Source organism: Homalodisca vitripennis, chromosome 4 (assembly GCF_021130785.1).
Source record: "Homalodisca vitripennis isolate AUS2020 chromosome 4, UT_GWSS_2.1, whole genome shotgun sequence".
In the NCBI taxonomy this organism is placed as follows: Eukaryota; Metazoa; Arthropoda; class Insecta; order Hemiptera; family Cicadellidae; genus Homalodisca; species Homalodisca vitripennis.
In genome coordinates this window covers 29334784-29361163 of record NC_060210.1, presented here as the reverse complement: position 1 = coordinate 29361163, position 26380 = coordinate 29334784, and the positions used below count along the sequence as shown (strand labels likewise).

Here is a 26380-nt window from a genome sequence, read left to right as displayed (position 1 = left end):
AACAGAGCATTTGTATTTCACATCGAGACCGAACCACATAAGTCATAGTGTAGATATCTTGTATTCTATGATATTGATAGGTAAACATAAATATACAGCTTTAGATACAGATGTTTCGTCACAAGTTATGTCTGTGCCCTTGATGTCATTCAGTCATATACATATAAACAAGAAGAAACATATACAGAGTGTACCTGTTATCATGTCCTATTCCCAGGAGTGGATTTCATACATAAAAAAAATAAAAAAGTGCCCTTAAAAGCAAAATTTTGTCTATACATTTATATGCATGTTCCATGCACTTTTTTTCCCACGGATGCTTGCAAATATTACGATTAAATTAAAGACATACTGAGCACACTGTGCTACGTTTAAAAATTACCAATTGGTTTCTCTTTGCAGTATTTCAGCGACTGCTAATTAATTAATTTTACATTGTCACAAAAATGTATCTATTTTACAAAACTCTACATAATATTAGAACGTGTAAATGTATTTGTTAAATGAATATTTCTTGTAAACATGCTGATCAATTCTATGCTCATACTATGATTGATATAACGATTCTCATATTCCAATCACGTTGACCACTTAAGCGTTTTTTTTTTTTTTTTTAATATTCCTGATGCGAACACCGACGTATGTGCAAACATATAGTATAACTATCAGTATGACTGCATGTTTATGGCCGACAGTTCCAGGCATAACGAACAAAAACGAGTATCGACTATCAAGAGTTCTTCTACGAATAGTCATATGACAGATTGGACGATACATAAAAATGTATCTGCTTTGTATTTTTGTATGGGTGACTGTCTAATTATGGCCGTATGTATGTTCCACGATTTAGAATTGACTGGCTCGATTCCTATGAAGAATATTTTTTGTGAACAAATCGGGAGATGATGTGTAAATAAAAATATAAAATGCGCGTGTCTGACTGTACGATTACACAAATACGAGAATTCCAAGATTTAGGCAAATCGCATTGTTTGTTGCGACGTTTTTGGAGTAAATGACCTCTGCGTAAATTGTATCTTTAGTACACATTTATCTTTATATGTATTCATTTGGTTAGTGCTATAAGTGTTTTCATGACTGGACAAATGCTTATATATTATTTTCCTTCGGTCGACCGCGTTCGCACCACGTGTATAGTGCGCAGCACTCAAAAATGCGCCAAAAGAATCCATGATTTAAAGAAGTACCGTGTAGTTTCAATCAATTCTAGAAGGAACCCGATTTTTGAATACGAAAATAAAATGAATTACTCTGAAAATTCTACACTACACCAGATAAACAGGGTGGGTGCAAAGGAAACAACATGTCCACAATATTAAAATCTGTATTTACAAACAGCACAAATAAATAACATTAATTATATAAATATAACATCTCCATTCAACATAAACATAAAATTTTACACAACACATTATATTTTCTCTGAGCAAAACTTACTGCACTACTTTCGTATAGGAATATCTTTAATCTTTCCGTATAAAATAAATAAATAAACACATTTTTGACATATATATGGTAACTTTCGATAGCAGCTAGCGTACACGTACTGCACATGGTAACACTGAACATGAGCAAACATATTTACTTTGGCAGTTAAATCAGGAAAGCAAAACTGTATGGTGTCATTTAACATGTTGCCACACACACACAATTAAGATTAGTAGACGTGGAAAGGAAGGGGAATTGAGACAGCTTTGCGACTACTAATTGTCACCATTAGACCGATTAGTATAGTGGTACAACACTAATCTATTCGTCATTATTCAATTGAGACAGCTTTGGGACTACTAATTGTCACCATGAGACCGATTAGTATAGTGGTACAACACTAATCTATTCGTCATTATTCAATTGAGACAGCTTTGGGACTACTGTCACCATGAGACCGATTAGTATAGTGGTACAACACTAATCTATTCGTCATTATTCAATTGAGACAGCTTTGGGACTACTGTCACCATGAGACCGATTAGTATAGTGGTACAACACTAATCTATTCGTCATTATTCAATTGAGACAGCTTTGGGACTACTAACTGCCACCATAAGACTGATTAGTATTGTAGTACAACACTAATCTATTCATCATTATTCAATATTCAGTAATCGGCCAGTAATAAATAAAATCAATGTATTCGTTTTTATGTATTAGTTGTCATCAGTAATGATTATCAAACATAATTCTAAATCCTTGATTTTGATTTTAAGGATCTTCATTTTGAATAAGTTTACAGTTGTTTCAGAATAAAAAATAAAGAATATCGTTGCAAAAGTTCAAATCAAAATATAATATCACTGTTTATAAAACTAATATCATCCTTGTAGGTATACAAAACTGGTCTCAATAATAAATTAAACACAGCAAGTGAAATTGGTTTAATGCTTGTATGATAATGCACATAAAAGAGCTAGACATATACACACATACTTTAAGGAAGATGAAATTTGAAGGGCAGATAAAAATAAAACAATAACATCGAAAATCGTTATCTAAACTACACAGAGAGTAAAATATAGTAAACTATCACAATGCAGCGGCAGTGTGACACCCTGTCTGTCTCGTATCTGTAGTACAATTAATTGTAAAATATTAATTGAACTAATATTAAATAATTAAGGTATACTTATCAAAATGAAAAAAAAGAAAAATCATTTGTGTACGTTTATATTTTTTTTTATTCTATGATTGACATTTTCTATATTCGATCGCTTGGTACCAAACACAATTTTTTGTCGAATTCGAGTTTTGGATTTAAATATTTTGATATACTAAAGAAATTAAAGTATTATGCCTAAATAAGGTCTCCTTGTTTTGGGACGAAATAGTGAATGGTTCTATCTTATGATAGGACAAAAAAATATGAATTAAGGTGCAAGAATGTAAAGAAATTTATTGGCATGACACTTGCATTATTTGTAATAAAATAATCTTATTGATAAACCTAGCTAAACCTTTAAGATTTTTATAAAACATTCTAAAAGCCCTAGACTTCGGTGTAAAATTGATATAAAATAGATAATACGCATCAAACTCTATAAATATATACGCATAGAAAAAACAAAAGAAAGTTGAATTGAAAAATAATCACATTGCAATTATTGAGCAATTGAGTGACCGATTAAAATCTGCATTTACGTACTTTTTGCATCATATCTATATGAATAAACATTTGGATAAACAATACTTATATACATTCTGTGGATTATTACAATTGTACTGATATTAGAATTGTGCTTTGATAATTTTATCAATAACCAAATCACATAAAAGAAAATATTTTATAGTTTTTGCCTTCATAGTATGGTCTAGCACAAATTATTGTTTATTTTTTAATTATATTCTACTTCATTTAATAATCATGTCACTCAATGTTACTTTGCTCAAATCTTATTTTCCATAATTTCTTCTCTCAAAGTTTGTTTGAAGCTGCAGTAGTTCATTTAAATAAAATTTAAAGAAACAATTGCAAATAAACCTTTAAATGATTGACTTTTAAGAGATATGTCGTTACACTATTTCTTATATAAGCCCATTTCAAGCGATAAAACCCATTAAAAGCTTCCTTAAAATACTTCTTAAAATATGTGATATACAATATCTACATTTTCTGAGACAATACTGTCTCAGATTACAGTAATATTAAAACTCCACCCAATAGTATTAAACTAAACAAAACTCTCGTCAGACTTGATAAAACCTTTAGTCTGACCGAGTCGTTTTATTTTTGTGGTGAAACCTAAGTCTATGGACCGCTTCCGGTCCTCTTTGCTGAGGACTCTGACAACACTCCTCTTGAGGGAGCGGCCGTCAGTAGAGAGCCTCTTCTGAGAACTGTTCGTCACGGTCGTGGTGGTCGTGGTAATCGTTCCTTTCCTGTTTAGGAGATCTTTTCCTGTCGCCTTGAAGCCCAGAAGACGCCTGAATCCGTCCCGGAACTTGGACGACATGAGGTTGTAGAGAATGGGGTTGACCGCAGAGTTGAGATAGAGCATGATGCGGGAGAAGTACAGTATCTTGTAGTAGCCGTCGATTCCGAGGGACTGGACGGTCTCCGGGGACTCGATGATGATCCAGAGGGTGAAGGCCCGGAAGGGAAGGAGGCAGAGGAAGAAAGATACCACGACGGTACCCAGCATCATGACGACCTGGCGGCGGTATCGAAGCGCAGCGCTGTGAGCGGAGGGCGCCACGATGCCGGGATTCGCCATCAGGTGGCAGGCGATCACGGAGTACAGGATCATGAGGATGGCCAGCGGTAAACCGAAGAACAGTGAGATGATGAAGAGAAAGAAGAATGCGGGCCAGAAGGAGTCGGCCTGGGTCAGACACACGGGCACCATGGAGCCGTCGAAATATTCTGCATACCGGTACTCCGCCACCACCAGGATGGGACTGCCAACAATCGAAACATTAAATATTCATCTAACATAAATACTCGTACATAGCTACATAAATCAGTTTAAAACTGTACATTGTATATCATTGAAAGAACTTGAAATAATGAAACAACACTGAGACAGCTAATGACTAATGACAAACAGTAACAGCGTTTGAACAACATTTGTTGTAGTGGTAATTCAAGATCAATTTTGAGACATCTAACTTAAGAATTAGATTATTAATTTTGGTGGCCATTACGGTTATATCCTCATAAAAATAATGTTCAACTTCAAACCCATTTAGTCCCTTACATTGAATCGTAAATTTTAGGAATATGACTACGCTTTTTCGGTGTGCCAATATTTGTATTGGTTACTCAGAAAACAATGTTAAGCATCTTGTAATTCGTCATTTAAATGTTCAAAATTAAATAGAAGAAATCTAAAAAGCTTCTACATACATATTAATTGTATACTAAAATGAGACACTTCCCATACTTTGATCTAAAAATAAGGTCATACAGATATTTAAATTTAATAACATTGAATTTTACTACATGCCACATTTTTTCATGTCAAAATTTGCAGTAGTTCTGTTACTGCGGGGTACTATGAAACAATCAATGTGTGTTTAGAAATGTGATACTTATAGTGATTATATTCCAACAACAATTTCAATTCTTGTTCATAAATACGAGAGTGCAATTTTTATTTTCAAGTTTTCTACTTTAAAATTATTCTCAAAGCGATAGTCAAGCAAGGAGTCGGTAAACATTAAACCTTCATTAAAATAATCGAATACCTAAATAAATTGATCTCTTGGTGGCAATAAAAAGTATACTTGATCACGATATAAAACAGTAAAAGGCTGAATTTAGAATAACAATAGTTATTCTGTTCATGTGTCCATTATTCAAGGTTGTTTCAAAAGCCCCATAATCTCCAAATTACATTACAGAAATTAAAACAATTCCTGTGGGGATGAATAATAACGTTATATGTGGACATTTTTATCAATTTAAAAATTATTCCCCTTACAAAAAATTAGGGATAACAAAAAGATTGTAAAAGAGACGACCAATCAAATAATATCTCAAATTAAATACCTCGATGAATTAAAACTATTGACACAAAGAAAAACTATTCCTGGTAACACTATGATCCCAAAATGGATACAATGTGAACAAAGATAAAGTTCTGACGTCAAATGACCGCGAAGTTAAGTAGAGTCAACTTAGAGACAATTATACACACCTTTCTTCTTAGTTTATTAATAGATTTAATTAGAAAGAAGGATGTTCTGTTAAACCAAGATTTAAACTTCCACAATGAGGCCCGAAACATGTGCGGACCGGTAGAACTAGTGTTGTATTCATATATAAAGCACAATATTTCCAGTTCGTTTTCATAAAGAACTAAGTGTAATAAATGTTTGTCTTATTTAAAAAAAAAGAAAAAAAGAAAGAAAGAAACACTTCTTTATTGAGGCGAAATTATATGGTCCTTTCTTACATTTAACCTCTTAAAAATATGTCTTAACAATGCAAATTAAGGCTAATTTAATTCATCTGAATGAAAGTTTTGAACTCGTAAGATACAAACTGAGGTAAATTGTTAGAAATTTTAATACATTCTCAAGAAAAATTAACGAAAGTACAAGATATATTCACTATTATCTTGTGACTGTTTATGATATAATAATGGAAATATACTTAGTTATTTGTTATAAACATTGACAATTATTAAACTGTATAGTGTACTTGGTCATGAATAAACCGTCAATATAATCATTATGGGTTCTCTTCATTCGGTTTTTGGGAAAAGTCCGTGGGTGGAGTTTATTTTTTCCCGAACTATTTGAAGAATTTTTAATTTACGTTTAAACTCATTTAGCAGGTAGCAGAACATTGAAGATATGAACACCAATACCTTACAGATCCTTGGTAGAGTAACAGATCAGACGAAAGATGTCGACACACACATATATATATATATATATATATATATATATATATATATATATATATATATATAATTTCAATAAGAAATAGGAACTGATTCTGACCAATCTAATATAATAATTCTCATATATTTACTACTACACCATCTTGCAGATATACCGATATTAATGATTACGTTCTTTCACCGTTTGTGAACTTGGTTCCCATTTTCATTTCAGTTTCCGCGAATTACAATCAATGTTGTAACTCATGTGAGGCCATTAAATCCTTGAATTTTAAAAATACGTTAAACTCTCCAAACCTAACTGACTTTACATATTACATTCAGAATTACACAGTTTAGTAGAAATTTAGACCTACAAATATATGCAAACTATAACTGTATGCAAATAATTATTATGTATGTGCAAACAGCTCTTTTACAAACCAATACACAAAACATATTAAAGTTTGTAATTGGTAATGTATACGAAATGAAAATTCTGTTAAAGATGCACATGGAACATAACTAATAAACCAATTTTCGATTAAATTTTTAATCGTTTAAAACGACACATGCAATGACTGTGAAAAATACAAAGATACAACTACATTTTTCAAACTTACCTTTGTCATGCAATGTTGTTTTCACCATGCAGTGAGTGGGCTTGGACAAACTGATTCTTAATAATTGTTGTTTAGTGACTATGTTATAGATAAATGCACAATACCGGATTTATTATAAAATATCGACATTCTTCAAGATAATATTTCTAAAATTTCATTTAGTTAAATTTGTTAAACGATTGTTATCCCGTATTGATTTCCTACAAAAACTTGAAAGAAAACGATAGAAACCTTCATGAACTTTCATACTTTAGAAAAATATAGCTCATGCTAACCTGTGATACTTTAAATAATTGTGTTATTTTTATTTGAAATATTTATTTAGTGCGTCTGATTAAAGCATGGTGGATAATTTCAGTACAAAAAAGTGAAGCAAAGTAATTGTTCATATTTATCAGGAGTGATCAGGACATATTAATAAAAAAATATTAATTAATTGCAATGCACATTAATCCAGAGTCTAAATTTATTTACACTTGTCTTAAGCATTACTTATTTTAAATTACCAAGAAAGAATGTTAATATTTTTGTGATGTATCAGCATCAAAATCTGTATCTTCTGTAATTGTTAAGGGAAATATACAAATCCCACACTCTTGATTTAAATATGAAATAAAATTTTTTTAAACTAACGTCATGTACTGGATTGAATTAATTTTATATTATAGATTAAAACTATAAACATTATAAAAAAGGTGAATAATGAAAACAAAGAAATAGACTAGTATTTATTTTAAAATTACAATAAAATACAATAGGACTTAACTGCAAACTGCTTACACTGCTAAGTACTCATCTAAACTTTTTCTTTGGTTTTGTTTCTCCAACCATTTATACTTATTCAACAACCATATTTTATTCATAATTTAAGAATGTATTTAAAACGGGAAGCCCGAGGACATTACAGAGATATATTCAATAAAAGTTCCATATACACATTTAAAATGCACTATCATTAGTATTTAAAAATTAATATTATTAGGCCATATAATTTATAGCAAACAACAACAATATTTATATTTTTATATTATACACTATATATTCGTCAATATTAAATTTGTTTAGTTACAACATGGAAAATGTTATTTTATTTAAATTTTTACAAACACTAGAAAACACATCTAATACTTGTAATATGTTATAAAAATCAGGAAAATTTAAATTTAGACAAATCCTTGTACGTCATTGAAGAGTTTGTTTATTAAAATCCTAAATATTACAAATTAAAAAAAATAGTAAATGTTGCTAGAGTTCAGTTAATATACCAACAAATAAAGTTAAGTAGAACAAATAAATAATTCCTACTAATAAGATACAGGATTGCAGGTATTGTAACTTATCGTACGTATTTTACGTATATATATACGTAAAATCTTATGTTTGGACATGCATTATACAACCTTCTTACAAAATTAATGCTCTATTGCCAAAATAAACTTTTAACATAGAAGATAGCTAATATTCGCATGCCTGTTTAACCCCGTTGTATGCTACTGATCATGTATATCAAAACCTATACTAATTTATTGGCAAGTGAGGCATCAATTTAACATCAAATATTTAAATACCATACACAATTATTCGGCTTATGCGTATACTAATATAAATATGTAGGTGTTCAATTATATCTTACATTATTGGAAATACTAGTTGTGTATTGATTTGTATAGTTTTAAACACCAAAACATTAATTAATTTAATATTTTAAATAGCTTAAAATAAGAAAATTAACATTTCAATTTATATTTTTAATTTTTATTTAATTAATTTAAAAAAATATTCAAATATCATAATAAGTTATAAGGTTTGTGCTTGTACTAATATAAAAATGTAGGTGTTTAATTATATTTTAAATTATTGTAAATACAACTTTCACGTTGATTTGCGTAGTTTTACACACCAAAAATTAATTAATTTCATTTATTAAATAGCTTAATCTGAGAAAATTAACAGTTGAAATTTCGGGTTGCCTTTTCAATAACTGTGCCTGACTTCATAGCATTTTACCGAAAAACTATATAGCACAATGCCTTATATGCACATTATAATATAAGTATAATACATAACTACAAATAAATGTGTTATTTTTGAAAATATGTATTCATAAGTTAAAATGAAATATGTTTTCTTCAAGCCTTTGCCCTATAGAGATTATCGTCATCGTCCTTCGTCATCTGAACTCCAACGAAGTTCAAAACAGTTGATCAGCATTTTACCTACTTTCTATTGACAATGAGGGACATTCAATAGCGTGCGAAATATTTATACAAAAAATTAAAAATATTACGTGTATTTATGACATTTTTGTACGTTTTAATATGGTTCCATCATGCGAAAAAAACTAAAAATAGACTAAGTATGTCTATTAGTCTACAATCAATCTTCACCTGCTGACTGAGTGGGCTTTCCATTTTAGATTACCCGTCATACATGGATTTAGGAACTGGGTCGGTTTGAAATTATTATTAGATTAAATCGTATGAAACATAATGATTCTTTTAAATAATTAATGGCAAAATTCAAGAAGGCTGTAACAAGGGAATAACTGTTAATAAAAATTAAGTGTTCGAAAAAACCAGATAAAAGTATAGAAAATGCATTTGTGTCGCTCCTATGCACTCAAGTGAATAAATACGTCTATTTATACAATACAGTCTTTACATATAAGGTACCAATCTTTTTGACTTTTGATTATCATGTAGATATTTATGAAATTGGATATCAGATTTGAAACTACTATAATTTTAAAACTGGAAGCAACATTTTTTAACACTGTTCCAAAAATTTAGATGTCAGTAAGAAAAATTGTATACCGAATCAATCGGTCTTAAAAGACAAGCAACTATCCTGAAAGTTTCTACGACTGATTTTAAAGCATCCTTTGTTTTAAATACACTATCTTTGCTAAATCATGCTCCTGTGCCTAAAAAAGATTCCTTTAGAAAACCACAAATATATTTTTCTTTAACACAAAGAGCGTTTAAAACCTTTAATAATAAGAAACTCTGGTTGAATCTAATTATTTTACAAAAACATTTACGAACTAATTCTAAACTGCGGTGGCTGACATTATTGTCTTCAAAATACCATTTAACTTATGTAAGGCTTAGCTCCTTATGGTGCGGTGACATCCTTACAACATATAATTATTATTCTAAACAGTCTTGCAATTAAAATACTGATCTAAAATAAATACTATATAATTAGTTTGCTATAATTTTACTCTAGACAAATTATTATTACCCAACCACATGATAAATGCGCAGGAATAGGTGAGTTACCTCAACAACTTACTAACAGGATATACTTATTCTCAAGTATTAATATAGACACAATGCTCACATATCACTTAAACTATCTAAAAATATAATTAATACACATTTACTCACATATATAAGTTAAGCTGTTACATATCAATTGTTTAAATACATCTGCCTGTTTACGAACTTAGTAAAAATAGCCGCTTTTTATATTACAATTGAAATGAGTCATATATTTTCTATTTAAAGTATTTTATTTATAAATATTAAATTTTGATTGGCATACTTATATTTTATTCACGTTTTAAATCGAACATTAATCGTATACGTTTTGTAGGACGAAACAATTTACGAATTGATACGGACCTGCATATAATCTCATACTGAGTAAACGACTCTTTTTAATTTGGAAGTAATAATATTTTAATACATTTTACCACTGACAATTATTCACTCTCTTACTTGCTTCTAATTTTTAAAAGTTATTTAAATGTTTGGAATAAACGAAAAGATATAAAGGATATTAATAGTCGTAGCTTATTTATTCTTACCTCCAATTTTTTTATTTGAATCGATTAATTTTTATTTGTGATATTTAACAGTTGTTTTGTTCTGTACAGCTATATCCTCTAAACAAGCTTTAAAATACGTATTGGCAAGTTAATTCGTACTTCTGTAAGATAACACACACATAAAACAACTGATTGAAAGGAGCATATTTACACAGAGGAATGTCAAGTCACTATCACATACTACTACACAAATAGGCCTGTCTGGAAATCTGGCGAACGTCCACACCTACACATAACTTTCTGGCACACTGTTGTCGATCTTGGCCTGGAGGTCAGAGTCTCTCTTCAGAAGGGACGATCTCATTATGACGTTTTTCCTAAAGGAGCCATTAGTGCTACATATGGGTCCTCTGGAGTCGATAGAGGAGGATCTCCAGGAGAGATCGGGAGAGGCGCGGTAGTGGTGGGTGCGAGTGGAGGACTGGGAGAGGGTGGTGGTGAGAGTCATGGCGTGTCGGAGGAGTAGGTCCCGCCGGGCCCTCCTTCCGCAGCCGCACAGACTCTGGAATCCGTGGCGGAACTTGGAGGACATGAGGTTGTAGAGGATGGGGTTTACGGCGGAGTTGGTGTACTGCATGATGCGGGAAAAGTAGAGAAAGATGTAGTAGCGCTCCATGCTCTGGATGCTGTTGGGGAGGATGACAACCCAGAGGGTGAGGACGCGGAAGGGGAGCAGGCAAAGGAAGAAGGAGAGTACGACCGTGCCGAGCATCATTACGACCTGACGGCGAGCGCGCTTGTTGCAGGAGTCGCTGGTGGAGCAAGTCTGTGGGTCGGCCATGAGGTGCCGCGCTATCACGGTGTACAGAATGATCAACACGACCAGCGGCAGCAGGAAGAACAAGGAGATGATCATGAGGAAGAAGACGATCGGCCAGAAGGTGAGGGCGTGCGTGAGACAGACGGGGACCAGCGAGCCGTCCCTGTACTCGGCCGTACTGTTGTAGTTCGTGATCACGGTGATGGGGCTACAACATGGTGACAGTACAAGTTACAACATGGCCCTATACTCTACAACTATGCTTAACAATTCATTTTCTGATTATATGTAGTAACAGGAATAAACAATATAATACACTTTGTTTATATGCTAGAAAAGAAAAGAGAAACCCGATGAACCATTTCCATTCAAGGTAAAAAAAAAAAAAAAAAAAAAAAAAAAAAAACAATGTTCGTCTAACCCAGAAGGCTTCATAATAATGGATTAATAAACATTTTTCGAAATTTTAATTTTTAAATTTATCTAACAAAGTTGCAAGTAAAGCAGCTTGCACGATTCCTGTCTCCATTAATTTATGACGTTTTCATGACTACTAATAGTTTTACTGTACAAAACTGATACATTCAGCCACAAGAGTTATCTTATTGATCAAGGTGTATGCATAACTGGGACAAAATAAACGTTATAGGTAATGCAAACGAAAATGAATTCAAGTAAATGTAATTAAAAGTATTCGCTTTTTCTCTATTGAGACGAATATAGGTGCACAAAAGACTTGAATAAATTAATAAAGGAAAAACAGTAAACTATTTAAAACGTATAGTGGTGCAAATTTGAAAAATTTTAATTATTTGACAGACTTTCGATTTAATGTTTGGTTGTAAAAACAAAGAGATTGAATTTGGTTTCGTTATGACCCAAATACAAATTATTATGGATTTGTTTGTAGCTAGTGGAGTAATATATTTGAGTATAAGTTGTAAGGAACAATTTTAAAGTTTATCATTCAAAACGATTTATAGTCAGTAGAAATTTCTATACTTAATTTAAAAGAAAACACGAAAAAGGATGATTGGTGTTAGCAATGTTATTGCTGTCGGAGCTACACTTAAATTATAAATTATGTAATACATGTGTGGCTGATGACTTCCCGCTTTCAAAATAATCATGACTATAGAAACGCTGTTTTATAATTCCAAAAAGAAACGCTTTTAGCAATATTTTATAATAAACGTTCGTGCGACCACTGCACTTTTAATTAGCTACTTTTCAAAATAAATTCAGAACTACCCAAAGTTAAAAAATTTAATCAAGAGTTACAATTTATCTATATTTATCACAGTGTATGTCAAATCCTCCACCAACTGAAATTTTAATATTTTAAGTTATCAAATATTATGGTTATAAGTATATAACAATTTTATATTTTCAGTAGACTAAACTTTTTTACTTAATTGTTTTATTTCATTCAAATTAGAAAATTTATGATCAGTAAATTTAATGCCTGTATAGTATAGCTAAAACATTTTAAAAATTACGAAAACATAAATTATGAACTTAATAGCAAAATACAATGATTTAGGTTTTAAAATACAAGATAAATCTTAAGTATCTATTTACGTTTATAAATATAAATTCATTACATGGATTTTTTAAGCACAACTAAGCAAATATCAAGAAACTATATTTGCTTAGACAAATATGCAAATTAATTATTTCACTGATTTCAACTGATTATAAACATTTATCCATATCTATATGTGCGAAAATAGCATATATAGAGTTAATGAAGACATATTAATGATTTGACGCCTTGTGTTAATTTCACTTCCTTTTATCTATACAGAAACATTTGACTGGGTTTTCAATATTGGAATGTAAAGTAAAATTGAAAATATATAACGTATTTCAGTAAACTACTTTGTTCAAAAGATAAAATAGCTACATTAATTTCACGGCCAGGAAATAGAAAAAAAGGTATTGACAGTGTTAGATGGAAGGCAGTAAGTTAAAATAAGCACAGAGAAGTAAAAGTGTAGGAACGGGCCAGGGACAAAGGTACGGGGAAGACAAAGTTGACGATTTATCTTTAATTGCTCCCAGTAACGAAGTAGTTCCTTTAATTGGTTCATAAAATATTTCTTTGATCAAGCCATAAGATGTTAGCGAGAAATAAAAAGTTAGTTAATTGGATTGAGCAGCTATAGTTCGTAATAAACAGCCTCAGGCTGGGGTTAACTCAGGATACTCATGGTTTACAGCTAACCTTCAATAGATAGGGGGATATCAATGTCACGACCCTTCGATCAGCGATAGCAAAATATTCGAATCAACGATCGGATCATATTTACAGTTAAGTTAAACAATAATAAAAGCTTTTCTTAAAATGGCTTAAAACAAGCACGTACGCATTTATGACATTTCAGTGCTTTATTTGTTTGAAGTATTTGGCCCAGGTTACTTAGGTAACAGTTGGAGATGTCACTTTTAGTGATATTTCCTATTTAGTATATTAAAAAAATAAAAACTCATAAGGAGAAGCTTAATTTTATTCTCAGGAAAATAACATGTAAGGTGGCACAATCGATTTAAGGTTAGGCTTTATATAACAGGGTTACAGACAGTCCCTTGAGTTAGTTTAACCAAGACGAGGAAAATGTACATTTGTATAAATCCACAAGAAATTATAAATAAATAACAACTTGGATAATTATGTGAGTTTTTTTACAGTGTATTGGTGAATTGGAACTTAAGGGAATAACATACATACTTCAATTAAATATTATTACAAATATGAAAATGGTTTTTACTTGATTAAAATTTTACTTAATAATATATTAAACTAGTATATTACTTAACAACACACCAACACAGGACAGAGCGATCATCAGGGCTGTGACAGCGCTTGGTCGGCGAGTGTCGTAATCTCACAGGGGCTAACACACTCCGGGCAGAGTATATAATTCAACAACACGCCAATACAGGACAGGGCGACCATCAGGGCTGTGAGAGCGCTTGGTCGGCGAGTGTCGTAATCTCACAGGGGCTAACACACTCCGGGCAGAGTATATAATTCAACAACTCGCCAATACAGGACAGTGCGACCATCAGGGCTGTGAGAGCGCATGGTCGGCGAGTGTCGTAATCTCACAGGGGCTAACACACTCCGGACAGAGTATATAATTCAACAACTCGCCAATACAGGACAGTGCGACCATCAGGGCTGTGAGAGCGCATGGTCGGCGAGTGTCGTAATCTCACAGGGGCTAACACACTCCGGGCAGAGTATATAATTCAACAACTCGCCAATACAGGACAGTGCGACCATCAGGGCTGTGAGAGCGCATGGTCGGCGAGTGTCGTAATCTCACAGGGGCTAACACACTCCGGGCAGAGTATATAATTCAACAACACGCCAATACAGGACAGTGCGATCATCAGGGCTGTGAGAGCGCTTGGTCGGCGAGTGTCGTAATCTCATGGGGCTAACACACTCCGGGCAGAGTATATAATTCAACAACACGCCAATACAGGACAGTGCGATCATCAGGGCTGTGAGAGCGCTTGGTCGGCGAGTGTCGTAATCTCACAGGGGCTAACACACTCCGAGCAGAGTATATAATTCAACAACACGCTAATACAGGACAGTGCGACCATCAGGGCTGTGAGAGCGCTTGGTGGGCGAGTGTCGTAATCTCACAGGGGCTAACATACTCCTGGTAGAGTATATAACTCAACAACACGTAATAATAAGCATTTAATAACTTCATGCATTATTATTATTATAAATGCCAAATATTGAAACGTTGCCAAAATTGTTTAACCAATAACAATATTTACTAATACTGCTCTCAAAATATTATCTGATTACGTAATTTTGTTAAGAAGTGTTTAATGTACTAGCACAAGAGAGGTTACACACAATTCTCGAAATAGGAACCATTAAAAATAATGTTTCGTGAAACAAATAGTTTGAAAAAAGCATTTTCAGTTTAGTCAAATACTCCTTTTCTCATTGATACCCTACTTTTCATTTACAGTTTGAGTGTTTGTCACGCTATAAAATATAACCTGGCTGTGAAATACTTTATTCCTCTCAATATTTTCCTTGTTTGACTTTTAACAAAACCATCGCGGTTGGCGACAGTTTTTTCTTAGAAAAAATTTCTTCATCGATCTCACGAAAAACGATTGTTGCTTGTAATATAAATCGGCTTCAAGCTCGCAGACCATACTGTATTTTAAAATTTAATTTCAAATGAGTGACGGATTTTATAAATTACTAGCGGGCCCGGCGCGCTTTGCTGCGCATTTCAATAATTTTTTGCAAAAGTTGCCCGCGGCTTCGCACGCAATTTCCCGTTGAAAACAGTACACTATATTCACTTATTCTTTTTTCTATCACATTCTAAACATTGCTGAGATAATTGATAGTCGTTCCATCGTGAGCCTCTTGGGCGTATTATGAAGGTATGTACCATATTCCTGCCTCTCTATCTAGCTGTTACCCACGGCTTCGCACGCAAATCTTAAGAACCGAAGTCCTTATATTACTTAGTAAATTTTTTTTTACTATAATAAATTTTAGATTAAATTAGTTATATCTCCGATGCCACGATTGAGCTTGCTTTGTTGTCTCGATCGAGAGAATATGTACACACGGAGTTTTGAGAACCATACTTCTGTCAAAAAAAACAACTAAGGTTGATTTTATAACATTCTTTATATTTGTAGCCAACGTAAGATAGTAATTATGATATCTGCATTACTCTTCTGATCAAGCATGAGCATGGTTTATATTAAATAAATATTGCAGTTAAAGGTGAATTTTTACGTCAAATTTGAATTGTATTATCTGGATAGTAAAGTCTATGTTTAAACAGTGATTGCAAAAACAGTTTAAACAAAATTTGTCGTTTCTCTTAAGCTTACTCTATGCTTTAAAACTATAAGTGTAATATATGTTTACAAAGAACAGCTGATTAAAAATTTGAAAAGACGTTAACATATGTTTGCTGCAATGCATTTCTTATGGGTATTTCTGTAACCAGTGGGGCGGAATCCTGAATCGGGAAAGGGATGGGCATAGCTTATAAACCTTCTCCGTGGAAAAATACATATACGTACAAATTTTCATCATGATCGGTCCAATAGTTCACGATTCCATAAAGGACAAACATACAAACATTCATTTTTATATATATAGATTCGATACATTTGAATTCAAACCTGTTCCACACAACATTAGTACTATGACGATTCCCAAAGTATTTTCTTATGTTTTTTAGTTTTTAAGATTGCAGAAATATACAGCATATCTCATAATATTTTCAGAAGATTATTTGCCATAGCAAATAAATAGTCTACAGTATGCGTGCATCTACTTTTGATCGAGTTGAAATTATAATAAAATTTTTATATATTAACTGTGAGTGACGCCATAATGCTATTCAGATTTCCTTACTAACCTCCATGGTATATAGAACCGTGTTGAAGGTATTACATTTATTATAACTAATTGCATTGTCCATAGGAACGTATGTTTACTAGCCTTACAAGTGCATATAACATATGGAAATAAATAATTTACTAAGTACAAATAGCTGTAGTGCAAGATTTTCTCATCTCGGTACCTATTATGACTAGTATAATAATCAAATGCTATTTACACAGTTTTTTATCGCTGAAGTTTCTTACACAAGTGGTTTTATAACTTCGAGTTCAAGTGGTCAGTTTGCGCTGAGCTGCAATCGCATAAACATGGCTACCTCTATAGAGGCCGGTCAAATGTAAATTGAGAAATGTTATTCGTTTCCTGAAAGCAGAAGGGAATAGTGCAGGAAAAATTCATCGGAGAATGTGCCGTGTTTACGGGGAAAACCTTGTGAGTGATGGTGTTGTGCGTGAATCGCGTCGTAAGTTTAAAGATGGCCGAATGTTAGATTTAAGACTCAATTCAAGGAATGTTAAAGCTGAAGCGATTCGGCAAGTTTTGTGGGTATCAGCCAACAATTTTGGCACCCAGCGCGCACAAATCTTTTTGCAGCCTAAATTTTCTGTAACAATAGAGAGAAGTTTTTGACAATTCTGAAAATTACAAAGATAAAGCACGTTTTGTGCATGTACGGGGTTTTCCTGTAAGCACTTCGTCAATTTGTTCATCAAGGTCGTCTGTAGCGACAGATTTGGGTCCTTGACCTCCTTCATCGTGCACGTCAGTTCGGTCATCTTTAAACTTTCTGCACTATTCGGTAAGAGGAACCGTCGCATGATCAGTAATGGGATAATATCGTTGAGTCGTATGTAACTCGGAATTACCTCACTTGTTTAGACAAGATCACGCGGTAAATACGACTATTCTCTGTGCTAATAGTACTATTCATATTGCTTACAGGGTTTGTGAAACACACTCTGTTCAAACATTAACTATTATGCAATTGTATTATTAAGATTGATGTTCACATAATTAATATTATAGCAAGCGTGTTGGCTGCCTATGGTTTCAGAACGCAATACAACTAACAGTGCATGCGTATAAATTGCAGGAAACGACTGAAGGCTGACTATCGATGACAGACTTGCTTGTTTTACAATTATAAAGGGTAAAGAATAGATTGTATGACTATTTCTTATAAAAAAGTACAGTAACAACAGTTTATGTTGTAAAAAAAACGCATAATTTATGTTATTACACTACACTAAATTTTTAACATAAATTTCAAACGGCCTAATCTCTAAAAGCACTTGACATAAGTCATACTTATGCTACTTCTTCATCACACCTATTTAGTTAGTTAAGAAGATCTAAATATTGACGTGATACAAGAAAAACATTTTTCAAACTCTTGCAAAAATATAAAATAACAATAGGTATTAATGTACACATTTAGCTTTTACCTTCGTTAATAAATACCAAGTACGTAATAAGAATGTTTCGTAACTTTATATGACCATTACAATACTACTTTGAAACTAACTATACAAAACTATGTATATAAACATAACAATATTGTAAATCTCTTAAATAATATTTACTTATAAAAGTACAAGTACTATATTACAGTCACTGGGATGGTTCTTAAACAATAAATACGTATATTTTTAAGTAAACCTAATAGCTGTAAACTATTTATTTGTGAAAGTACCCACCATATTCGGTTTGAAAGTAAGGAACTACTACTCCGAAAATTATGAAGAACTGATTGAGTAATAGCCAATTAAAATTATTATATTGAGGAATTTAAACATTAATTAATTATTTAGTTAGTGAAGTGTAAGGCTTCAGCTGCAATATATATTTAATTCGACAAATCGAATACTTACAGTATTATAGGCCAGATGTCCTGAGTTGCGATTCGACTTTATAAACTTACCAACATATCAGTCTCAAATAGCCATTTAAATAGCATGCACACCTACATCAACGCTATGAGTTTAATGTAACATAAGTTTCCACGACTTTAGATAGAAATCTAGTACAAACTTATAAAATTGTTTTAGATATTGAAAAAATGTTAGTGCACTGAATTGATATTTTTGTCAAATAAGTGTATTTACAAAAAAAGAAGAAAGTAAGTCCAGAAATCAGTTAAATTATGTGAAAGATCTTGTCTTTACAACAAACAAAGTTTTAGGGAACTGCGGTAAAAACGATATTTGATGAACCATAAATTCAAGCTGTGTTGACTTTGAAAATAAAAAAACCCACTTCTGAGTCTATTAATTATATACTCACTCAAATTGTGTTTTTGTAACATTTGCACTATTGTGATAGTTTATGCACACACATTTAACGATGTATATTGTATAAAGTTTCAAAATGAAATTTCAAAAAGAAGATAAACAACTAGAGAATATTTCTTGTAATATCATCAACCTTTGTCTTTTTTGAAAGAAAACTCAAGGAAAGGAAGGAGGTAAAGCACAGAGACAGCAATGTGAAAGCGATAGGAAGAGTAATAGTGCATTGTTGTCAGTATCTATACATGTGAGTACCAACCTTGTAAATAGTGCTGCGAGAGCCCAAGCTAGTAAACAGATGACCATGGCTCGTGCTTTGGTACAAACGTAGCCAGCCTTTAGAGGCTCACAAATGGCGTAGTATCGCTCGAAACTGATGGCTAATATCGTAAGGACACTAGCGTGGGCTACGGTCAGCTCTACAAATGGCACTGCCTTGCCTGAAACAATGGGAACAATCATTATTGAACATGAAGATGAGAGCATGGCTTATCCTTTGGTACTATCATAGCAAGATTTTAAAGGCTCGAAATGGCGTAGTATCGCTCGAAACTCATGGCTAATAAATATCGTGAGGACTCTAGCTTGAACCATGGTCACTACATATGGCACTGCTTTGCCTGGAACAATGTAAACATTCGTTAGTCAACAGAAAGATGACAGCATGGCTTATCCTTTGGTACTATCATAGCAAGATTTTAAAGGCTCGAAATGGCCTAGTATCGCTCGAAACTCATGGCTAATATCGTGAGGACTCTAGCTTGAACCATGGTCACTACATATGGCACTGCTTTGCCTGGAACAATGTAAACATTCGTTAGTCAACAGAAAGATGAGAGCATGGCTTATCCTTTGGTACTATCATAGCAAGATTTTAAAGGCTCACAAATGGCCTAGTATCGCTCGAAACTCATGGCTAATATCGTGAGGACTCTAGCTTGAACCATGGTCACTACATATGGCACTGCTTTGCCTGGAACAATGTAAACATTCGTTAGTCAACAGAAAGATGAGAGCATGGCTTATCTTTTGCTACTTTCATAGCAAGATTTTAAAGGCTCACAAATAGCGTAGTATCGCTCGAGGCTCATGGCTATTATCGTGAGGACTCTAGCTTGAACCATGGTCACTACATATGGTACTGCTTTGCCTGGAACAATGTAAACATTCGTTAGTCAACAGAAAGATGAGAGCATGGCTTATCTTTCGCTACTTTCATAGCAAGATGTTAAAGGCTCACAAATAGCGTAGTATCGCTCGAGGCTCATGGCTAATATCGTGAGGACTCTAGCTTGAACCATGGTCACTACATATGGTACTGCTTTGCCTGGAACAATGTAAACATTCGTTAGTCAACAGAAAGATGAGAGCATGGCTTATCTTTTGCTACTTTCATAGCAAGATTTTAAAGGCTCGAAATGGCCTAGTATCGCTCGAAACTCATGGCTAATATCGTGAGGACTCTAGCTTGGACCATGGCACTAGCGTGAGCCATGACCAATACAAATGACACTGCTTTGTCTGTAACAATCGAAACAATCATTAGTCAACAGGAAGATTAGAGCATGGCTCGAAGATTGCTACAAACATAACAATTCTTGAGAGGCTCACAAATGGCGTGGTATCGTTTGATGGCCAAGCCTTTGTCTTTACAATTTTAGCTAAAATAAGTCCAAAAAGAATTACATATCTTCAATAACGACAGTATAATTTAATTTTATGACATTATTCATGCATTGTTGATATTAAAGGATGGAAGATGATGTAAACTAACATTACAAAAAATGTGCAGTTTTTTACTTTCGCGGTGACCTTCTCTTCACCTTTACAGCGATTGCTTTTTCTAATCAAGAGCAAACTTTTTGAACTTGGTGTAATGTCATGAAGAAATGCAGTTAAAAGTTATGAAATAAAGTTTTAATGAGACAAAATCTTGAAACAGAGCCAAAGTGGTCACTCTGTTACAGGTCAACGAGTAATCTAGTTAATTCAACTGTTGTATACTCTGCTTTATTGCGTTAAGCAAGTTCTCAGAAGTACTGTAATTTCTTACACAGATTTAACGTTGACCTTAATTACATGAATTGTACAGCACGAACAGATCAGCATATATGTTTTAATCTCTTATGGCAATTTTGAACTTTTTTTTTCCAGATCCCCTTTTAAGCCTTATTCTGTCCGTCCTCATGGGCCACTGTCCTATGCGAGGATCTTATCATGTCACAGACAGGATTTGAACCAGCGCTATCTCTAACTCAGACCCAAACTCCAACGACTTAGACCGCTCGGCCATCGGCACTCCCACTCACTTTCTTATTTGCACTGTCATTATTTCGGTCTGTAAATATTTACCACAAAACATGATTATGTTGTACGTAAAAAAATCAAGTACGCGTATAATTAAAACCAGCATCCTTAGAAGAAGCAAAACCGCACCACAGTATATGTTGCATACATTAAAGATGGTAAACGGGGAAGTATAATGTTTTTGGTATGTTAATCATTTACCTTACGTCATAATTTTCATTGATAAAGACCAGGCAGTTTATTTAAAAAAAAACGCGGCTTTCAAAAATTTCAACATATAACTATGGTAATTTTTTGAAATCCTATTATTATTTCTAATTAAAACGAAAAACTTAAATTCACAACGTCTGCATGTCGAGTATGTATGACATTTCTCTGTCTCAAAATATTATACAAATTCAGTATTTAATCATTGTATTGTCTTTCGGCTTTGAAAATTAAAAGAAATCTCAAAGTGCTTTTTTGTACATATTTTTGGTACTAATAAAACAATTTAAGTTTAAAACATACAGTTTATTGTTAAATTGCTATTTTTTCTTCGTTACTGTTCAGGCTTAAGTAAAATCCGGATAATTATTTTACACAAAAATTATGTATTATTTTCAATGTAATGATTAAAAAGTATTATTTTATGGAACCATTATCATTTTTTTATTATCCTTACATCTGTAGATATATATCACTAATTGGGTAAAATATTAAAGTTGGTAGTGTTTTACTTAAATAATGAAATTTTTGGGGTATTCAACTTTTTTCGATACGTTGTGCTCTTAAAATTAAAAAAATTGAAAAACTGTAATAGATTTTTCCTTTTTGACCTTGGGTGACAAATCATGAAGAGTCCTCTTCATAAAAAGTGTTTCTAAGCAGAAGAAGCCTATAGGTTAACCGAGGCCCTAAGAATATTCATGTAAATTTTCAGTACAATCGGTCTAGTAGTTTTTACGTGATTGAGTAACACAATCATGAAAACACACACACATAAACACACACACACACACACACACACACACACACACACACACACACACACACACACACACACACACACACATGTATTAATAGTTATGGATCAAAATAGTTGTGGAAACCAAAACACACTACATATAACCACCTAAAATCAAATAAAAAATAATTAATTTCCAAACAAAGAAATATTTATCCACCTTATATAAAAGGTGGCTGCAAGATTAAAGATTGTATTATAAGGTAAGGAGTGGTGGGAGGGGGTGCAAAGGTGCCATTACGCCGCTAGTTAGGCTAGGGGCCGTGCCGTGCCACTGACCCGACATCCCCCCCACAATAACCCCCGCACCAGCGCCGGTTACTAGTGTCTCTTAGCTAATTAATAGCCAACAGTCTTGTTAGTGTCAGATTGTCCTTCTCAGCTCTTTCCTGTCTGGTACAGAATATTTTATTGCTCGGCACAATACAATTTTACTATTCAAGTTGTCTACGATCGAATTAACTATACAGTAAAAGATAAATATTGACTCAGTAATTGATATAAAATACAGTTCTTTGACGCCAACAGAATATTAGCAAACTATATATTTTAATATTTATAACAGTAATTGTCAAGAGCTTTATGTTTCGCGTCTGTTGAGCCAGGATTTCTGTTTATTGCAAGGAAATAGGGATATTATTTTATAAATGCTGTTGGTGTATACAATTGTATACAATTTCTGTATGATTATCTAAAACAAGGTGTTAAATTAAAGTTTATAAAATTTTAGATAGAAGTTTATTTTTCTTCATTACTATTCGTAGGAACTGTTTCCGAATTCAGGGCTTCGACAAACTGCACTGCAAACCTAAGCTCCAATTATTTTAAAGTGAATTCAGAAGAGGAAATATTTATAATTTGTATACCTACGACACTCTTGATATACGGTAGAAACTTGCGAGCGAAGTAGAACGTAACATTTGGTATACTAATTTAACATAATAATGATAAATAATGGCGTTTTAGAAATATATGACCCATTCACATAATGTTATGTTTAAATAAAGAGAAAAACAGTTTCAGCGGGGTTATTTTTCTACTATTATAAGAAATGTTGTAAAGTTTTTGAGTTTGGTTGTCTCAACTGTATAACACATCTTGAAAACAACGGAAATCTGAGTTTCAGAACTTTCCAGTCACAAAAATCAAATGTTTAAAAGTAATATTTGAGTCTGACAGAAACATCTGTAAGTTTTTGTCCTGATTTCAGAGGGACAGTTTAAAAATATTTTTTGGCCCTTGTGGTCGGGTGGCAATACGTTAACAGATGAATACTCAACGGCTTAAAGGATAAAGAATTAGTGCGACAAAGGTGAATATTGTGAACTTATCCATCCATCCAAATTATATATCAAAACGTTTTGATCAGATATAGAATTGGCTGTAAATCTGGAAATAAGTATAGTTGTACTTTACAATGGCAATCTCTATCTCATTACAATGTTAAAACTCAATCACGTAATGCAAACATTCCATGTGAGTCAGCGATAGCGACGCTCATATTATATTGTTGGTAAGTAATTAATGAAAACATCTGAAAAGTTATAATTTCGATTCTTTATATGTTTAGAGTTGTGACATATCAATTAAGTAAGAAAAACCATAGGAGTGGGATAATTCCAACAGTTTACCTCTGTTAGATAAAGAAAATTCCCAATCCTTGGTCTCCTTCTTTTCATCTTACTTTCAGATTGTTATGTACCAACAAATAATCCTTTTACAAATACCAAATTAATTATTTTCACGGGAAGTACACTGTACACGTATGAAGTCCTTAAAATACTTAAAGATAAGGATGGGCAGGTCACACGATTCGCTGCTGAGTCGTATACACCAGGTGCTGACCTCTAATCTCACCAACACTCCTGGCGTTAGATCTTGCGAGGGTCAGCATCAGCAATAAGAACTCGGGTACAAGCATCCTTACTCTATTCCATCCGCCTATCACTGCTTCAATAATCCGGGTCGGAAGGGCAAGTCACACGGTACGCTGCTGAGTCACACGCATCAGTTGCTGACCTCTAACCTCGCATATACTCCTTGCATCAGATTTCACGAGGGTTAACATCAGCAATAAGAGCTCAGTACAAGCATTCTCACTCTACTCCATCCGCTTATCACTGCTTTAATGATCCGGGTCGGAAGGGCAAGTCACAGTCGCATCAGTATCAGATTTCACGAGGGTTAACATCAGCAATAAGAGCTCAGTACAAGTCGCTTATCACTGCTTACTGCGCTATCACACGCATCAGTTACTGAACTCTAACCTCGCATATACTCCTTGCATCAGATCTCACGAGGGTTAACATCAGCAATAAGAGCTCAGCTCACTCTACTCCATCCGATCACTGCTTTAATGATCCGGGTCGGAGGGCAAGTCAGTCACACGCATCAGTTACTGAACTCTAACCTCGCATATACTCCTTGCATCAGATCTCACGAGGGTTAACATCAGCAATAAGAGCTCAGTACAAGCATTCTCACTCTACTCCATCCGCTTATCACTGCTTTAATGATCCGGGTCGGAAGGGCAAGTCACACGGTACGCTACTGAGTCACACGCATCAGTTACTGAACTCTAACCTCGCATATACTCCTTGCATCAGATCTCACGAGATTTAACATCAGCAATAAGAGCTCAGTACAAGCATTCTCACTCTATTCCATTCGCCTATCACTGCTTTAATGATCCAGGTCGGAAGGGCAGGTCACACGGTAAGCTGCTGAGTCACACACATCAGTTGCTGACCTTTAACCTCACCTACACTGCTAGCATCAGACATCACCCCGGGCAGCATCAGCAATATGAAGTCGGGTACAAGCATTCTCACTCCAATCCATCCGCGAATAAAAGCTTTAATGATCCAGGGTCTGTTATCATTACTTCGTGTTATAAATGCAACTCATAAGGTGAGCTCACGCGGCCATTGTAGAGTACCATATAACACATTCATTAATGTAAAGTATATTTTATATCTAAATAGGTATTAACGGTATAACGTGGTGTGTGTAAATTCGGAGGATTTTTTATAGTTAGCCGCAGTAAAAAAACCACGCACAGTAGCTACGAGCTTGCGGTCGGTTAGAGACTGTTGGATGTAGCTAGTGCAGGATGTAGGTAGTGCGGTTCATGGCTAAAAAATAAATACAAGAAAGGAAATTATTATCTAGATCACTACATAGAAATTCCTAGTGATCATGATCAACAAAAATAAATTGGAGCCAAGATGATACTATTACTAATAATACAAATGATTTTAAATAAAACTCAATGCGATACTTATCCCAATTTAAAATATAACCACAACAATATTTTCACAACATATTTTATAAAAATCAAAACCTTTAACGATAAACAAATGAAGTACATAAAAATAAAGGATTTCACAGATACCATATGAATAAAACATTATTAGTAAAATAAATACTATGTGTGTTTTTAATACATATAATTCTATGTATTTACAATCCACGTATTGTAAATTCATGTATTTCCAATCTCTATTTACGTTTTATAAAAATGATACCAATATCCTAACAATTTTTGTGTTTTGTTAAAAATATAGTGTAAGTGCCTACGTAATTTATTCAAATTAGCGGTTATTAAAATACAACAGTTTGTAACAGTTGTGTTAACTTTAACACATTAGAAAGTATAAGTAAACGTTGAATATTTCAATTCTAGTTCAGGTTCATGCTTGGTAAGGTTTTGCAACTTTTTAACGTAAACAGTTGATTATGCCCCTTTTTGTAGGGTTTTATACAACCAACAATTGCTGAATAGAACATTGTTGCTCATTCATAAGC

At 33.3% G+C, this 26380-nt stretch overlaps 1 protein-coding gene across 2 annotated transcripts in view; it reads right to left on the bottom strand.

The window, feature by feature from the left end:
- Window positions 1–1327: 1327 nt before the first annotated feature.
- LOC124359085 (growth hormone secretagogue receptor type 1-like) overlaps window positions 1328–26380 on the bottom strand; it is a 459143-nt gene continuing 434090 nt past the window's right edge. Inside the window, exons 6-7 of one of the 2 annotated variants that reach the window (XM_046811520.1) lie at window positions 19520–19700; window positions 1328–4413 (exon numbers count right to left, since the gene is read on the bottom strand). In XM_046811520.1, the coding sequence (XP_046667476.1) occupies window positions 3687–4413; window positions 19520–19700 (908 nt within the window). In that variant the 3' untranslated portion in view covers window positions 1328–3686. Of the gene's footprint in view, window positions 4414–7681; window positions 11768–19519; window positions 19701–26380 lie in introns of those variants that run through there. The other variant, XM_046811519.1, reaches the window with a different exon arrangement.